Source organism: Vigna radiata, unplaced genomic scaffold, assembly GCF_000741045.1.
Source record: "Vigna radiata var. radiata cultivar VC1973A unplaced genomic scaffold, Vradiata_ver6 scaffold_153, whole genome shotgun sequence".
NCBI classification, from domain to species: domain Eukaryota; kingdom Viridiplantae; phylum Streptophyta; class Magnoliopsida; order Fabales; family Fabaceae; genus Vigna; species Vigna radiata.
In genome coordinates this window covers 847,051-866,358 of record NW_014542917.1, presented here as the reverse complement: position 1 = coordinate 866,358, position 19,308 = coordinate 847,051, and the positions used below count along the sequence as shown (strand labels likewise).

General features: G+C 33.9%; 1 protein-coding gene across 14 annotated transcripts; it reads left to right on the top strand.

The window, feature by feature from the left end:
* Window positions 1–166: 166 nt before the first annotated feature.
* Window positions 167–17,993, top strand: LOC106752649 (rab3 GTPase-activating protein catalytic subunit). 14 transcript variants are annotated; one of them, XM_022777195.1, is made up of 23 exons: window positions 167–283; window positions 398–441; window positions 543–606; window positions 1,772–1,886; window positions 2,012–2,056; window positions 2,155–2,228; window positions 2,500–2,597; window positions 4,439–4,610; window positions 5,587–5,806; window positions 6,464–6,590; window positions 12,000–12,109; window positions 12,232–12,327; window positions 13,296–13,424; window positions 13,569–13,702; window positions 14,229–14,318; window positions 14,443–14,516; window positions 15,029–15,206; window positions 15,308–15,379; window positions 15,769–15,808; window positions 16,762–17,015; window positions 17,094–17,271; window positions 17,354–17,556; window positions 17,667–17,993. In XM_022777195.1, the coding sequence occupies exons 1-23, from the start codon at window positions 215–217 to the stop codon at window positions 17,958–17,960; spliced, it is 2,880 nt and encodes a 959-aa protein (XP_022632916.1). In that variant the 5' UTR covers window positions 167–214; the 3' UTR covers window positions 17,961–17,993. The 14 variants fall into 14 exon arrangements, with proteins under 14 accessions (XP_022632916.1, XP_014489854.1, XP_022632914.1 ...); XM_014634368.2 differs by having other exon boundaries at window positions 173–441; window positions 12,235–12,327; XM_022777193.1 differs by having other exon boundaries at window positions 173–441.
* Window positions 17,994–19,308: the final 1,315 nt, after the last annotated feature.

Genomic DNA, 19,308 nt, shown 5'->3' with positions numbered 1-19,308 from the left:
CTAAATTTCTTTCTTTAAATTTATTTTTTACAGCTTTATCAATAATAATGATAAATAAAGACAAGGGTCTTAAATATAGTATTAATTATATGGATAAAAATTATTTAAATTTTAAAGATTTAGCGTATGTTGAAAGTACTTCAGCTATTCTACCAAGACAGTTGATATATGGTGTTTTAAGACATTCATTCCCTTGTGTTGTATACCGTTTTCCATGGCTTCGTTCTCCATCTCCACCAAGGTGGAACCTGATGCCGATGACGACTGTGTCGCAGAGGAAGAAGTGTTTCATTTTTCTTATCTTTTTCATTCTTTAGTAATTCATTGGTTTCTGTCGCTCCAGTGTCATTATAGAATTAGAGCCAATGCCAATTTACTTGCTCTCCTTGCATTGCAGTTTGAGAATTTTGATGATTTCACTATTGCTTCTCCATGGGAAAGGTTTGCGTTCTCCTAATACCAATTCCTCTGCTCTTAGTATGCTTATCGTGTACATTTGAGAGGAATGGCTAACGGAATATACCTTTATTCTTTTTAAGCAGATTTATTTATGAAATAGAGGCAGTTTGTCGGGATTGGATGACTGATAGTCCGAAGAGGTTATTGGTATGCTTGCTAAGTTTCGAGATAAGTTTATCCTTTAATTAATATTTTTGGGTTGATTTTGTTATTGAGGAATGCAAGTTAGTTGTTCTTAGTATGGATATTATTTAGGGTTTGCTTCAATAAAATATTTCACAAGCACTTGGACAACAGAACGAGTTAAATGAGTTGAGCTTCGTTATAATCTAAAATCAACTTGTATACTTAACTTCTATAGAAACTCTTTCATTGAACTTCTCTAAAGACTGAGATACATAAGTTAATTTTAAGTTAAAGTAGATACTCAATTCATTTTTTACTTTTTTTTTTTCTTTTTCTATAAGTTTATTAAGATGGTTCCAAAGTTTGTTCTAATTAGGTTTGTTGGGCCTAGTATATCACCTACTATCTAATTGCTAGTCTGATGCTCAAGATGTCTAGTCCTTAGTGTAAGAGAGTGTGTTGGAGATTTCACGTCAGTTGGAGATATAATCAAATTATAGTATAAGTAGTTGCAAACTTCACTTTGTAAGCCAATTTTGTAATCTTAATTATTCTTAAATCTACTTTCTAAGATCAGTAATTGAAGATGGTTGTTGTCGTTGACTCAAACTCAGTTAAAATGTTTAGGGTCATCTTTATGAAAGGGGAAGCAAAAATCATCATGTCCTATTATGCTTATTCATTCATTCATGAATAGAAGAGTTGTTTTATGCTCATTATGTATTGTACTGCATTTGTTGTTGTTGGTGGTGGCAGAAAGAACTAAGTTCAGTCCTTCTGCACCTCTAACTTTGGATTTTGATAGTTTGTGAATAATCTACACTTCTGCCTCATGATGATTTCTTGTTAAATAATCTTCAGATTGTCAGAGCTGAATGCAAGGAAATATTTTATTATACTGTTCGTACTTCATTTTCCTTTTGGATAGCAAAGCAAACAAATACATTACAATTTACATGATATCTATTCTATCCTTACTTTCTGGATAAAGAAAAGTTTATACATCGTGTAATGATATTGATGTGAAAATAATGAAGTCCTTAATTCAATTGTGTTTGCTACAGTAGTGTGTTAATATGAAATATTAATGTACATAGTGACATGTTTTCTTAAAAGTTGCATCTCTCCTTTAAATTTTTTATGCTATTTGTATTTACCTTATTAAACATCTTCTCTTTTGATCTAGGATAAAGGTGCAGTTGCATTAGTGTATTCGAACTATTCGTACAAGGTCAACTCTGAATTGAAGTATGGCACAGAAAGTTACTGCATGGAGTACTATTTTGAGACCAACAATAATGGTAATATGGAAATTTTTTTGCTAATCAATCGTGTAAAGTGAACATTGACCCAAGGGTAAAAAGTTAATGTTTTTTCTAAACTGGAGCTTGTGTGTTTAGATAATGGAAACAACCTCTGCTTGTAGGGGTAAGGCCATGCACATTTGATCTATCCTCCCCAAACACACTAGGTGGAGGCCTTGTGCACCGGGTTGATTTTAGTCAGTTGATGTTGGGGTGGGCTGATTAAATTTTATTTTAATCTAACTGGGTCTTCTGGATGACACAGGCCAACCCGGCACTGCAGACTGGAGGTCTGGTTTTCATGATCTGCAATTATGTTTTGGTGTAAAGGAATTTTTGGTATGCTTTAATGTTTGAATAAAAAGGTTATGCACTGACAATGTCGTATAGTTTTATCCTGCCATCCAATCACAAGCTTTCGAGTATGATAAGTTTGTTGAGTTTTACAATGAATACCATAAAAGGTTATACTAAGTGTGAATTCTGATTAAATGACAGTGTAAAACTATCTTACACTTCACTGCATGAACATTATACACTTAATGTTAACCTTTCATTGAAAATTTAATGCTTTCGCTTAGAAAACACTCATTGCCTTGCACAACACTAGGTGATTTCTCCTAAAAGTGTAAGCAGTACTGTTCTTGATGCACCAGAGGCAAGCAAGCTACTGAGTGCTGTTGCAATTGCTTTGTCAAATTGTTCAAGGTAACTATTGTTCCTTGGTTTTTAATGTTTAATTAGTTGTGAAATTTACAATAACTTGTATGCATGGGAACATCTATTTTGCATTTGCATGTTTAATATGTCTGACTACTATCAGTTACTAAAGTTCTACTTGTTAGGATATTTGGGTTTATGTAGTCTCTTTTATTTGAAATAAATTGCACTTCCGCCCTCAGTATTTTTCTCTAGCTATACGGTAACTCTCCATTTTCTCAACAAACATAAAATCCCTTAATTGTTTGTGTCCTGTTACCATTTTCACCCTTTGGGACCCAACAACGTTTATTACATCAACAAACTTTTACATTTGATCAAGTCATTTTTTATGATGACCTTTTACCTTAAAAGGTCCCCACCCTCTTCCTGGTTCAGATTCTCTTCGCTTGAAAACAAAATGGAAATCTCAAGTTCAATTAATTTGAGAATAACACATGGATTCAAGCAACCGATGAGACTCAATTCATTTAATTCACTTTAAACTTAAAAAAGCTAATGTGTTTAAATTTGAATAAGTCTATGGAGAACATAAAGATAAGGAAAAGTTTGCAATATGATTTTGATCCCACAAGTTCATCCTCTTTTTGCTCATACCCCAACCATGAAGTCAACATGTCCTTCAGATGCAACTCTTCTAGATGTCAAATAAAACTTTAGAAAGGGAAGCTGACAATGCTTTCTCTAACCTTCCTTTGCAACACTTCCTCTATGACCATCTTTTTTCCAAGCCAACACTTTCGCTTACAAAGTCTAGAATCCTTGTTTCCCTTTTCGAAACCCTAGGTTTTGCACAAAATAGATAGGACAATTTGGTCATTTAAATTAGAACTGTAACTTAGAGCTGTTTAATGGAGGGGAGGGGGCGCATACTATGTAAGGATGGCAATTTGGTCATACCCACCTCACATAATTGTAAGCCTGCACATTTGAGAAAAAGTTGGAAGAAAAATTAAGCAAATTTATTGTAACTTTTCCATTCTAAATCTGAGTCCCTCCTGAAAAATAAGAATTTTCTGCAAGTAGAATGATGTTAAAGATTAAAGTAGAATAATAGTAAATAAAATCTAGAGTTATACTGGTAAGTATACAAGTGTAAACCAATACAAATAATTCATAATTGATGATACGACAACTTGATCACTGAATTCGCCTATGAATTGATCAATCTTTCTGTGCACTCAATTTTGCCACATGGCCCAATCTTCATTCCCAAATACATGCTTGAAACTTCTCTAGCAAGACCCACTCGCTGGCAGCATCTTTTTTGCCTTCCTGTACCTACTGTGAACCTACCCATCTGATATTTTTTTAATTTCTTCAAGTTTTTTATAAAGCACTGATACTTCACTTTTATCATGTATCTGTTTCCCATACATATCCATATCTAATACCCTAGGATATTTTACCCATAATTTATCGAGGAAGTATCTAAGCAATAAAACACAAATATTTTTATAATGCAAATAATTTATAATTTTTTATCTTGACAATTCTAACAAATGTGATTTTAATTTGGATTTACACAATTGTAATTATATATTTATTATACTTTTAAACTAAGCTTTCTTGCGCACTTCGGTTACATAATTAAAATAACAATTACCATAATAGAAAAAACAGAAAAACAGCTATAATAAAGGGGTAAAATTGTAAAAAATGTGTGGACCAAAACAGTCATAATAGTTAGTATCTTCTTTATATATTAATACATAAATGACGGTTATTAGGTGTAATAAGAGTAAAGCACAAGGGTGAGTGTAATTTCTATTATTCTTATTGGAAAAGTTATTATTTTATTTGGTGTAGTTTCTTATAATATTATGTAGTTTATGGGCAGCATTTGTTCCAGTTCATGATCCTTCACGTAAAGCATACATTGGAATTCAGAACATGGGTACTGTATTTACTAGAAGGTTTGAAGCAGATGGGATTTGTAGTCAGGTTCCGAGAAGACTGATGCATTTGGAAGGCTTGTATGAGTTGTTTGTATCTAAGTTTGTGAGTTCCTGATCCATGCTGTTTATTAAATACTTATTGAATTTTTTTCTCAATCTTTGTGGCTTTTCAATAAATTTTTAATCAGCTATACTCTTTGTGCATTGTTCTTCCATAAATTCACACTCTTAAACTGATCCTGGTATAATTACTGATCTGAAATAAGTGGGTCACTGTCATGACTAGAGTTCATAAGTAGAACCCGACCTAAAAAGACTAGTTCATTAAGTGAGACAGCCTCATTAAGTATCGCATATACATTTTTTTTTGTTCCTACACAATGAGGGGCTTGTAACTGTTACCAATTCATTAAACTCTCTCCCAAGGGCGGCCTGTGCCATGGAGAGGGTAACTAGAGATAAAATATGATAAATGGGTATATAAATAAATGAAAAAATATGACAGGGTTTTAAAAGTATGTGAGAGGAGGAAAAGAAATTAATTAGGAGGTTGTAGGTTGTTAGGCGGTTAGGAGGCTTGTGGGGTAGTTAGAAATTGGTTAGCTGGTTGGATTGCCTTTATAAGAGGGTGGGGGTGTCTGGTGACAGACATGTTTGTTAATTCATTTGCATAGACAGGACCATTGTATCCATTGTGAAGGGAAAGTGTTCCCTTGTGAGTGTTTGGACATATACATTGTATTCTTTGATTGCAAGAGTAATAAACTGTTCTTTTCTAGTAATCTCGGTGTGTGTGAGTGTATCGCTCGAGATTGTTTGATTTCTTATGTAAAGAAATCTATCATTCAAGAGTTGGCAATGCTACACTTTTCATAATTAATGTTTTATTTTACGTTTATATTTGCATGAAAGAATTAACAGTCTGCTGTGAGCTTTGTACGGAGTTAACAATCTATTCTCTTTCTCCTTTCTATTTTCTGTTTAAATGTTGGGGTGAGAAGTTCTATGCTGAATTGACTCTAATCAGCAGTGTCGCTGGAACTTTCCCTGTAGTAATTAATTTCCATTTGATACTGAAGGTGCACTCCACATTGGATCTTCCTACTAATTTTTTCAAAGTGCAATTTGCAATGATGTTAACATATAAAATGCTTGCTCATGATGATTACAATATGAAAGCCATTGATGCTCAAAATACAAATTCTGGAGAAAATCTTACTGGTGAAACATCTAATGAAACACTGTGGGATAATGATTGTCCTTGGAGTGAGTGGTATTCTGCAGAAGATCCTGTTAAAGGTAAATCCCTGGGATTGGGAACATGTAGGTTGAAGTAGTTTTAGGTCATTGCATGGATGCTTTTGTTAGATACAGCACGTTTTAAGACTAAAAGTTTTCAAATATTTGTGCCGCTTAGCATATAGAAACCGCAATATAACGTGAATGGTCCCCTTAATTTCTTGGATATCTTCGCACTTATGAGCCAGAGAAGCCCAATGGCCTTTTGGTGTCTTTGACTACACTGTTAGTCACAGAAGCCCAGGTGTGATGGGATTATTTGCATACACGAGAAAAAAAGATTCAGTACATTAAATGCTTTTAACTCTTTCCAATAGCCTTCCTGAAAATGTGCCTTTTGCATGCGCTACATGAAATTCTCATCACTGAAATAAGTTTCTTGTGACTCTTCTTGCCATTTCCACTGTACCCGGTGTCAATTTAAAGCCCATATTTATTTATATCTACTTTGTTCTTTATGCATGTCTATCTATTTTGAGAACTTTTGTCCCAATATTGTTTGGTTACGTCTGTCTTTTTGTAATTTTTATGTCAAAATTTCATTCTGGTTTTTAATTATTAAAAGCCATGCAAGCTTCATCCTAATTTTTCCATTTCAATCTTTATTGTGAAATGTAAATGCCACTTCCATTTAATATAGGAATAGGTTGTGTACAGGTTTTGAGCTGATTACGATATGGTCAAAGAAGATGGTTGAAAGCTCTTTGGAAATGGCTGAACTGGAAAATGCTTCACCTTATGAAGCTGAGAAGTGGTTGATCTGTCCGATTTGTGCTCCAAAACTGTACGATTTTTTCCACTGGAATACGCATAACCAAAATTCCAATGACAATTACTTCAATGTGTACTCTTACTAAGTATTGAATGTATTGAAAATTATGTATGAGATTAATCTTCTTTGTGTAGAAAATACACATAGGTTACTTTATTTATAATAAAGAAAATATGGACTAAGTTCAAAATATAAACTAAATAATAATAACAAAGTAACAAAAGATAAGTAACTGAAGATAAAAGACATATAAGATATCTAAGATATCTAATAATCTAAGATATTTAACACTCCTCCGTAAGCTGGTATATACAAATTGTATGGTGCATTCAGATTGTATGTACCGAGTTTGGTATAAATATAATCAATTCTTGGTCCCTGTGAAAACATAGTAAAAATATCAGCTAACTGATCACTTGCGTTAATGAACTCAGTCTTGATATCTCTAGCTATAATCTTTTCTCAAATGAAATGACAATCAATCTCAATGTGTTTGGTCCTCTCATGAAATACAGGATTAGAATTAATATGAAGAACTGATTGTCACATATAAGTGTCATTTGACTAACATATCCAAACTGTAACTTTCTAAGCAATTGCTTAGGCCAAACAAGTTCACAAGTGGTTCAGGCCATAGCTCCATATTTTCACCAGATCTTGCTACAACACTTTATTTCTTGCTTTTCCAAGAAATCAAGTTACCACCAATGGAGACACAATATCTGGAGGTAGATCTTCTATCAGAAGGAGATCTTGTCCAATCAACATCTGAATAACAAACAACTCTTGTATGGTTATTGGAACCATATAACAACCATTTTCTAGGAGATCCTTTAATGTATTTCAATATACATATGACTGCATTCTAATGATCTTCACATGGGAAATTAAGAAACTGGCTCTCCACACTGACTGCAAAGGAAATGTTAGTATGAGTAGCTGTAAGATAATTTAATTTTCCAACTAATCTTCTATACTGCTTAGGATATGACATAGGCTCCCCCTAATTTGGTAGGAGTTTGGTATTAGGATCCATGAGTGTGTCAACAGATTTTGAATTCATCAACCCAATTTCCTCCAAAATATCCAATGCATACTTATTTTGAGATATAACAATACCATCGTTAGATTGTGACACTTCAATACCCAAGAAATATCTGAGTATTCCAAGATCTTTTGTCCGAAAATGGTGACAAAGATGTTATTTCATCTGGGAGATGCCAGGGTTGTTATTGCCTATAAGAACAATGTCATTAACATATATTATCTCGTAGACATATCTAGCACTCAAGTGACGATAAAAGACAGAATGATTTGCCTCTCACCGTTTCATACCAAATTGTCGAACACTGCTAAATTTTCCAAACCATGTCCTAGGAGACTGTTTTAGGCCATATAAAGAATTGTGAAGATGACATACCAATCCAGAAGACTTCTCCTGAGCAACAAATCTTGGCGATTGCTCCATATAAATCTCTTCCTACAAATATCCATTAAGGAACACATTTTTGACATCTAGGTGATACAGAGGCCATTGTTGAAGAGCAGCCATGCCTATAAATAAACGAACAAAAGTCATCTTTGCCAATTGAAGAAAAAGTATCACCATAATCAAACCCAAAAATTTGTGTAACCTTTGGCCACAAGATGGGCTTTGAGGTGATCAATGGTACTATTAAGACCAAATTTGATAGCAAAATCCCACTTGCAACCAACAATAGATTTTCTAGACAATAATGGGACAAGCTCCCAAGTTTCACTATTCTCTAGACACTTAGTTCATCTAACGTGGACGCCAACCACGATACCAGACCCCAAGTAAGAGAGTGTATACTGTATACTAGAAAGAATTAAAGAACAGAGGGAATTAGAGGATTTAGTGAATACAATTGTCAGTTGAACGAAAACTAGGATTCTGTCAGTTAGTTAAGTTTTAGCAACAGGAGAGAGAGAGAAAGTTGGTTCAGCTGTGGAGGATAAAAAGAGGAAGAGTCACGAGTTTCGACTTTCCTGGAGGGAGATTTTTCTCTTTCTTTTTACTTGTTCTTTATTTTCCTGTCTCTGACTTGCAATGTAACCTCCCTGATTTTAATCTTGAGAGTTGTGCACAACCATTCCCATTATTTCCATTCTACTTAATTTTAAATCGAGTTCTGATAAACTTCGTTAAAATAAAAATACATCGGCTCAGAATTTTCACTTTCCTCCATATGAATCAATATTTCAAACTTATGAAATTATAATGGATAGATTAGTTGTAGTTCTACGTATTTTTTTGTTATAACTTGTAATTATAAGAGGCAATTGTTACCATCCGTGAATTTTGTTTCCTATGTTAGAGCACTACCTATGGTTCCTTGCAGAATTGCACGATTAAGCAAAAACAAAAGCTTTGGTAGCAGCAACTGATAATTCATAAATATAATTTATTATTGTTTTTTCATGAGTTGAATATAAGATTAATCTCTCTCGTGTTGAATATACACATAGGACCCTTTATTTATAATAGAGGAATATGGGCTAAGCTCAAAATACAAATAAGAAAAAATAACAACCTAACTAAAGATGAAAGATAAATATATAATATATCTAACACTCCCCCTAAACTGGAGCATACAAATTGTATGTACTAAGCTTTGAACAAATAAACTCAATACGAGGACTCCTTAATGACTTGGTCAACACATCTGCAAGTTGATTATTTGACCCAACAAACTCAATACATATTTCTTTAGTCAACAATTTTTCATGAACAAAATGACAATCAATTTCTATATGTTTAGCCCTCTCGTGAAACACTAGATTTGATGCAATGTGGAAAGCAGCTTGATTATCGCAATACATCTTCATAGTATGGATGTCACAAAAGTTAAGCTCTTGAAGGAATTGTTTCACCCATATAAGTTCACATGTGAGTGACGCCATCGCTCTATACTTGGCTTCAATGGTTGATCGAGCTACTACACTCTGTTTCTTACTTTTCTATGAAATAATGTTTCCTCCCAGAAAAACACAATATCCTGTAGTAGACTGTCTATCAATAGTCATGCATTACAATACCCAAAGACCTGAATACTTCCTTTATCTTCATATAACAATCCTTGCCCGGGAGCCTTTTTGATATACCTTAGAATGCGAATGAGAGCATTCCAATGGTCNACACATGGAGCCTGCATGAACTGACTAACCACTCCAACTACAAAGGATAGATCTGGCCTTGTAATAGTGAGATAAATCAGTTTTTCAACCAGCCTCCTATACCTCTCTAGATCGGAAAATAATTCACCTTCTTCTATCCTTAATTTCTGGTTTGGGTCCATGGGATTGTCTATCGGTCTGCAATTAATCATGCCTGTTTCTTGTAATATATCAAGAGCATACTTCCTTTGGGAGATTACAACTCCATCTTTTGATTGCGCTACTTCAACGCCTTAGAAGTATTTGAGACTTCCAAGATCCTTTGTTTGAAAATATCTACACAAGTACTCTTTCAGTTGAGATATTCCAACAACATCATTTCCTATGATAACAACATCATCAACATATACTATTAAGCAAACACATTTCCCAAGAGAAGTGTGGCAACCATGACTGATGGCTTCACTATTTCATGCGCTTCCTGAGTTTAAGGTACCAGGACACGCAAAAGGCGAGTGGTTAATGTTTCTATGGAGGAGACCTCATAATCGATCAGAAGTTGATCTCTAAGATGATCAAAATTGGGATGTAGGGCACGAAGGATCAACACCATGTAAAATTTGTCTAGTTTCTTCTTGATATCCTCTAATGGGTCCGCTTCCGATAACATCTTGAGTTCTTCGACAACAGATCGGGCTTCAACCATGAAGGACACCATATCATGGTCTGCCATTTTAAGAGATGCAAACTTGTTTGTAGTGTCATAATTTAAAGACGTTGAATATCGTTGACATAAATGCTTTGAGCTTTCTTCCAAAGGGAGTGACAAGTTTTGAAAGCCCTCGGAGATATAAGAAGTATGGGTTCCACTGATTGCCATAACAGGGCACACAACTGGAAATCTGCTTGTTTCCACAGATCAACTTTTTCAGCACGCACATGGCTTCCATCTCACTCAAGGTGGTCATAATGCCCTTGGCCAAGGAACCACATTTCAATGGTAGCAAATCATAATAGATAATTTTTTCCATTTAGCTTCTCGGAGGTAATTGATGGACTTTCGGAGAAGGAAATAGTACTGCTAGATGCCATCTCTGAAGAAGACGAATCACATCAGCGAGGAACAAGAAAACCCTAAGGATTTAGACAGATGGAACTGTGACGGCGGTCGACGACGGAATGTGGCCAACGGGTGACGGTGAACAGCGGCGGGCATTAGCGCTGGCGAGACGGAAACCAGAGCAGGATCGACCTGCTCTGATACTAAGTTGAATATAAGATTAATCTCTCTTGTGTTGAATATACACATAGGGTCCTTTATTTATAATAGAAGAAATATGGGCTAAGCCCAAAATAGAAATAAGAAATAATAATAATCTAACTAAAGATAAAAGATAAATATATAATATATCTAACATCGTGCAACTACAAATGGATTTTATTATTGAAATCTGATCAGTTTCTAATACTTCTCAATGGCTCATATATCCACACTTTTAAAAAATGTGACTTGTTCTTAGATTGTTTATGGGAAGTTGAAGCTATATTTTGTTGGATTAAATTGTAAAACCATTTTTTTTATGTAAAATATTAGTTATAGTTAGTTAATCGCAACTTCTTTTAAGAAGCTACTCCAAGTAACTTGTTAGGATACACATAGAAGAGAAATAGAAAAGAAGGAGAGGAGAGGGAAAAGGTGAAGTTTTGTATATTGATCTTTAGCTCTTTGTGAAGGTGTCTTGAATGATAGGATATAATATGATAGGTTTTAATGGGTAATAGGTGCACAGGAAAGAGAAAACAGTTTAGCAATTAGTTGTTGTTGGGTAGTTTAGCAATTAGTTGTTCCTGTAGAGGGAGAGTGCTCCCTTGAGAGTTGGGTGCTGTACATTTGTATTCTTGTTCATCAGAATAATATTCAGTACTGTTGTTGCCCAGTATTCTGTGTGGATGTGCTGTTTTGAGGGAAAGATAGACTTCTTGACCTAAGAAGTCTATCATTGAAGGGCAGGGTGCTCTCTTATTTCTTCTTCTTTTCATTATATTCAATAAAACCTTTTCTTTTCTTGCTCTTTTCAATTCTTGGTTCCTAGCATAACTTCTCAATAATTAGAAATCTTTTTTTTTACTCTGGCTTTTGTAAAGTTTAGAAAAACACATATTTTGAAAGTTTTTTTTTTTTTTTCAAAATAATGTTTTTTTTTTTTTTTTTAAATAAAAGCTGAACTGAATGAGATCTAAATAGGTTTTGCTAGTTATTATATATTTTGTTCAATCATACAGGCCTGAAGTTTCTGAATGGAATCAAATTGGATTTGCATCCCAGTTGCATATTCTAGTTGATGCGTTGAAAATGTCGTTCAAGGCCCAATTTATGGAAAATTTTGTTTCAGGTTTGAATCTGTTTTGGTGTATATACTAGTATATTTTGCTATTCCTGCAGGTTTTGCATTAGTTGATAATGCTATCAATAATTGGTATAGTAGTGTAACATTTTCTTTCTTCTGGCCTGTAGCAGATGATAACTCTGGTTCTGAGAATTTGAATTCCTCAATGGTTATACTGCCACCAACTGTCAGCGATCAAGTGCTGAAAGAGCTATTTCAAGAAGGCACTTAGTTCTTCCCCCTTCCTCTATTTTGTTTCTCATTTGTATGAATGCTTCAGTGCACCATTTTCACTGGCATCTTGCATTGGTGGCAGTTTATAAATTCTGCACCTGTATCCAATTGATGGTCAATAAATCTGCCAACAGGGCAATGTGCGAATGCCATGGTAGCACAGTACAACTCACCTCCAAATTGATATTTAATCAGATTCAAGCACAAATTATACTAGGAGAACAGACAGAAAGTAGCTTTCATTAGGCATGTAAAATTCTCCTTTGATTATGGACTGTGCTGATTTGTCTTGAATAATAGAAGATTGAATCTTTACTACGATTTTATTTAGTAGTGTTTAAGGAAGTTAACTCGTTTGATATTTCGATATATCATCATTGAGAAGGTAGAGTGCTTTCTCAGAAATGGAAAACAGATTGAGTAATATAGGGAAGGTTTACAAAAACAATCGTGTATGGCAAGGTAAATGTAGTATACAGAAATTGAAATTGGTTGTTCTTGTTTCAAAGCTACTTTAGTGACTCTATTGCTGCATAGGAACTGGATTGCTGTTTGCTTTGTTCTATCCAACTTGTTGCAGTAGTTAATAGGGCCACTATTGCCACATAGATATATACAAAAGGATATTATGAATTCATTACCAAACAACTAAGAAATTTACAAGTGCTATATTTCAAGTTCTTGAAAAGAACCCTTGGTTGTCTTACATGCAGATCATAAGAAATAAGAGAATATTTCAATCTATTGAACACTTTGGGGACGTTTTCTTATTTCATCTTCTTTTTGTTTACCACATGATTCATGAAACTTATTTTCAGGATTTTGATTTATATCTGATTGCTGCATTTTCCAAGTATCCTTGGGATGCCTAACATAGCTTTCAGGGTTATTTGGATGTTAAAGTTCAAAGTAGATCACTGTTTATTTTGTTATAAAATTGATTCCATAATATCTACAGGAGTACAGGTCACATACTCTGCTTATGGGGGAAATAAGACTTCGGGAGCTATAAAAGGCGCACCTCTTGAATCACTCTTTGCACAATTTTGTTTACATTCTCTTTGGTTTGGATATTGCAACATTAGAGGTATGTACCAGAGTGAGGTTTTTATTGGTGCATAACCTTAAAAATTAGCAAAATTTGACCACCATGGTTGGATTGAATTTTTGAGATATCTTGCTTGTATTGTATATTATCAATTGCATGACTTCATTTTGGTCTGTATATCAGCTATTGCTGTCCTATGGATAGAGTTTGTACGGGAGGTTAGGAGGTGTTGGGAAGAGTCACAATTAATCCCTCGAATGCCAGCAAATGGTCCAATTGACCTTTCCACTTGCTTGATTAACCAAAAACTTCAGATGGTAATTTTTGTTTAATAATCTTTAAAGGATATTTGATGAAATATATTTCGCACATTCTTGTTTATTTTTCATATATTTTAATGTGAAATTTTGTTTGAAATCTTAATTTCCTAGAACATTCTCAACTACCGTTTTTCAATTTGTATAGATTATTTCTCTTCAATTGCCGTGCATTTTTTTAATACGATAAATTATATATTTACTTGCTTTGAATATGGGCTCCCTTTTTTTAATCAATTTATTGTTTTTTCTTTTATCATCGTTAATTATTGTGTATTATAAACAGAAAGCTTTAGTCGTTGACAATTTTGGTTTAAAGCTTAAAGTAGTTTTTATCCTTAACTTCCCTGCTTCATACTTCTTTTCTTGTAATGTGGCCAAATTGAAATTCTATTTTACCTTCGATGTAGTTTTTAGGTCAAATAAGAAATGATATATTGAGCTGTTAAATATTGGTGTTTGTATTGTATAGAATTCATGGTGATATACCTAAGATGGGGATTCTGTTTTTCGCTTTGCTATTCAGCTTGCAGTATGCATTGAGAAGAAGTGCGAAGTGAATGAAGATTATCAAGATTGTATTGGTAGTGAAGATCAAATTGAGTCTATGACTGAGGTCACAAACTTTGCTTTCCTGTTGTTTGCAGTTAGATTGAATATTGTGTTTCTGAAGTTACTAATTTTTTTTTTTAAAATTAATTTGCATTGTGAACATAAATAGTTAGCGAATGTAATTTCAGGAGGAAAGTGTGGTTGGGGATGACTCATTCAAAATGCGTATAAGCTGTGGGGATTTTTCTGGGAATGTTGACAGGTGAACTTAGCAAGTTGGAGCATGCTTGGTTTTTATTTTTTTATTACTTTGATCAGCAAAGGAGCATGCTTGGTTATTTGCATTGCTTCTAAATCATATTTGATCACTGCTAAAACGTATTTACTTTCATTGAGGTCTTTGTATTTCTTAACTTCCAAGCATATTTTAGTTTCTGAAATTCAAATATTTTTCAATTGTCAAAGACCAGTTCAGGAGTCTAATATGTTATGACGGTTCATTTTGTACATATTACCTCAAGAGCTAGAATATGAAGAGTTTGGATAGTTTTAGACTGTTGACGGAGGCTTTACCTTTTTCTTCTCTATTGTTATAGTAGAGTACATACACTAGTATTTCTATCCATCACCTTTTCTATGTCGCTTTTGCATGTAAGATGTTTTCAGACAAATAATGGATTTGCACCTTTACTTACAATTTTTGCTCATGTATCCTTGTAAGTAATTTAAGTATTTTGTAGCATACATGGTGTATGATTTTTGTTTCTGCTGCAGCTTTCCCACTGCTGGTGATATCCATTATTCCGTTAAAACAGTATCTGCATTTAGTGGAAAGCATTCAGATGGTGACGATAAAAAACCTTCAGATATCACCAGGAGAGGTTCAGCTAGTATTGCTGATGCTATGATGCTTCTAAAGTCAAATGAAAGCATGCATGCTCCATACACCCAGGTTTCTCCAACTTCAACACACCAGTTGACGTTGTCATTATGTGGTGTTCTACTTCACAATTTTTGAATATGATATCTTGGGTCTTGTCTGCTATGCCGCAGGAAGCACCACTTATGACAGAAGACATGCATGAGGAGTGCCCCCAGGATGTTGAAGACTTTAGCGATTCATTCGTATGTTTAAGTTGTTATGCAATGCCTATAATATTAGTTAACTCTAAAATCTGAGTGGTAGACCAAAGACCTCCTATCACATATTTCAAAGGGAAGACAATCAGAAATGATTCCGAGTGGAATCAACTTTGATAAGAAGAATTACACGGAATTTTAATACTAATTTTCTTTTATCATAAAAATTAGTTTTATGAGCACCCATCTAAGCTCACACTTGTATAATTAATGTTGTGAGTACGTAGTGACTTAGTTCCCGTGCATATTTTGCTTTCAGTTTTAGGAGTAAAGAGAACACACTTCAGGATTCAAAAAGTAGATGCCATACGCATGTGATTCGACCTTTCATACATTACATTGTTGCTAACCATTCCCTGTTATTCTTTTTGCAGAATTTCTCTACCCTGGTGGAAAGGGACACGTTAGCTTCAGGTAACTGTAATATGGCCGTCTAACTTAATTTTAACATCCATTAGTGGATAGAATCAAATGACTTTTGATGGCTTTTATTGTAATGTAAGCTGCTTGCATTAGGAGTTAAATCTCAGGGGCAGGCTTGTCCCCTTATTTTAAATCACTATTATTTTAGTTATTATAATTTATAATCATGTTACGGATATATTTTTCTGGAGAAAAAAATGTCAAATCTGGATGTAGAGCTATGATATGTCAAAAAAATCTAAATGCTTAGAATAATTGATGATGATGCTTTGACATTTCTGTAAAGATTTGATCTACCATCATCATTGAATTACAAGGAAGAGATTTTAAATCTAACTTATTCTCAAGAAACCGACTAGATAATTGTAGGTGGCCGATAGTAGGTGGTATGATAGGCCATCAAACCTTGCTAATACAGATTCTAATACCATATTAGGTTGTAAGTTTGAACTTAATTCATCTTTGTAAAACTAGTTTGTTAAGTGAGGATTGTACTCACTTATTATTTCTAGTTGATGTGGGACTTCCAATATATTCAAAGGAAGAGGATTTTCATATACCTAGTATTGAATTACACGTATTATTTGTTGACCATATCTACCAATTTAAGACAACTTGCGCATTTCTAAGACTGAATGAAATCATTCATTTTCTATTCCATTTTCAACTGTTGCATGTTAATTTTTTAAGATAAACTAACGAACTAAATTTGTTTTTAATGTATTTTTGGCAAGGAAAGGTTCTATAAAATCTTTTTAATTGGTGTGATGTTAGTGACAGTGTATCCCGTCCTCACGAAATCCTCTCTTGACCCTATTTTGTTATGAATAAACTGTATCTATAAATATGTATTTTAGAAAAGAGTTGCTATAAGAACGAATGCAGGATTCTAATATGCGATAATAAGGTCATGACGAAACAGTAATTTGCTTTGATAATGTTAGACATGTCAGCATTTAAAGCAGCAAATCCAAAAGCTGTTTTTGAAGATTTTATTCGCTGGCATTCACCTGGGGATTGGATAGATGATGATGACCTTGAGGTTGAGATGTCTAAAGATAATTCATCTCCAAGAGGAAAACTTTCGAAGAGAATGTCCAAGAATGGCAACTCGTGGAGAAATATTTGGAGCCGCTCACCTGCTCTTCCTTTTTCTGAACAGAAGCCTCTTATAGATCCAAATCGAGAAGGAGAGAAGGTACGTATATTTTCTAGACATGTGTATGCTTCCTAAAAAAAATGTTTAAATAATTTATTATTATCAATAAGTTTCTAGGTTATTCATTATCTGGAAACTTTACAACCACATCAGTTGCTTGAGCAAATGCTGTGTACTGCCTTTGGAGCAGCAGCCGACACCTTAATCCAAACCAATTATGGAGAGCTGAAACAGATGGAAACTATGATGCAGCACCTTTACCTTACTTTGCCTCCTGCTTTGAAGCCCTTGCAAGGCATATAGTATATTATACATTCTTTAATCCAACTCTTCCATGGAAAAGAATTATATTTTACTCAAGCTCCATTTTGTTGCAGAAAATCGTTTATCTGTTGATAGTGAGACTATTGAAGACCTAAGACGACTGTGCGTTGTTTTCCAACACGTAGAGAAATTACTGACTCTTGCAGCTTCTCTTCATCGCAAGTTTTTACAAGCACCACGCCTAGCCAGAGAAATTTTCAGTGATTTCTACAACTTCTATATTCCAAGAATGGGAATAGGCCTGATAGAAGAAAAGGTGAAATGTCTCAATACCTTGAAATATGATTTGGGTAGTAAAAATGTATAATGGAGAAAATATTAGCATGAATTGACATAAATTTTCATTCCTCTATCCCATATACTTAGGAGTTTGACAAAAAACAAGCAGTGTGGAATGAAGAGAGAGAAGTGGTGGCAAATATGCTTGTTCAACCCACAGCAAACCAATCTTGGAGAAAGGTTTTGAGTATGGGCAATCTTCTCAATGGACATGAACCAATTCAAAGGGAGATTATTTTTTCACTGCATGGAGTGAATGGTAATCACTATGCTATTCCTACTGCTACTGTTTCCCTACAAAACATTGAAACTTACCGCATGTATATATGTGGAACTTCTAATGATCTAAGGGTTGCTCTCTCTGTTGTCTCATCTGATTAATTTAACGGTGTTTGTTGGTTTCATTTGTATGTTCGTTAGGAATCAGTATTATAGCATCTCTAGTTTTTGTTGATTAAAATTTTCATGATTTTGTTTCCAAATAAAAATATGTATATTATTTCATTGAAAGCTCATTAGTATATTTAAATTACAATAAAAACAATATTAGTTTCTCTTAAGTTATAGAGAACATTTATTTATTTGTTATAATGTATTTTTTAGTTTCTGAAAATTATGTCTATATTATTATTTTTAATATGGTTTGCTTGTAACAATTTAATTTTTTCCTAAATTTAGCCGTCTGAAATTAAAATTCCGAGTTCAGCCCAGTTGAATGAAAAATGGTGGAAAATGCATAAATTTTGACTTGCAGGTGCCCCCACCCGAAGACAGATTCCTTCTGATCATTCAATGTGGAAAGCAACTCATATATAGGATAATGATACCTAAGCCTACCCATAGGATAACGACTTCATCTTTTCTCATTACGTTGACGTCTATTTCTATTTCTATTTCCACCATTTTAGAATTCAAATACTTTTATGTCTACCCTAATTTTTTTTTCTTGCTTAATAAAAAGTATTTTTAATTGAATTTTTATACTATATTTTTTTTATTAAATTTTTAAATGATTTTTCTATTTTTTTTCTAAACTATTTGATTTTGTTATTAATAAGATGACATGTTGATTAATTTGTTTGTTTTTTCCCCCTCTTCTAACTCTCTGTAAGAGAAAAGAAAGACTTGACTGAAGATTTAAAAAAATTGCAAAAGAGAATAAACGAGTAGTTCAATTTTTCTAGTGGGATAACAAATGCTGAGCTATTTAAACGGTGTAATTTCACTGTTTATAAGAATAAACTATATTTGGGTTTTAATATTATATTTAAACTGTGCTTTTAAATGATGTATATTTTAAGTCCACTCTTGAGATGAACAAGTGAGAAAAAAAGACACTCTTAAAGTGTAACATTGAAGAGAGGGATGATTTCCAATATGAATGTGTCTTGCTCCAGAATTGAAATTGGAGTCAGCAGTAGTTTCTGATACTGACGTGTCTTTCTACGGAGGATTATAAAGGTTTCATTTAGGTCCATGGCCTATGGATTCACCCTTACTTCTTTTGAGAGTAGATTCTATTTTATTTTTTATTTTTTTCACATTGAGGGTTTCCTTAGAGTCCTGACCTCAAAAACTAAATATAAAAAAGGGGGTTGAGACAGAATTTTGGTGGGTCAAATTCACAGGTCTAGAGGACTGGAATTGGGGTCAGTGGTGGTAATGCTGGAATTAGGGCCATTGGTGGTTTCCGGTAACAATGGGTCAGGCTCTACAGTCAGAATTGGGT

Excerpts from the sequence above, each read along its gene's own strand:
- LOC106752649 (XM_022777193.1), top strand. The coding sequence starts at position 215 with ATGGCTTCGTTCTCCATCTCCACCAAGGTGGAACCTGATGCCGATGAC. Across the intron at positions 6,591-11,999 it reads CCGATTTGTGCTCCAAAACT|GCCTGAAGTTTCTGAATGGA; the intron begins GTACGATTTTTT and ends TCAATCATACAG. Across the intron at positions 12,328-13,295 it reads GAAAGAGCTATTTCAAGAAG|GAGTACAGGTCACATACTCT; the intron begins GCACTTAGTTCT and ends TAATATCTACAG.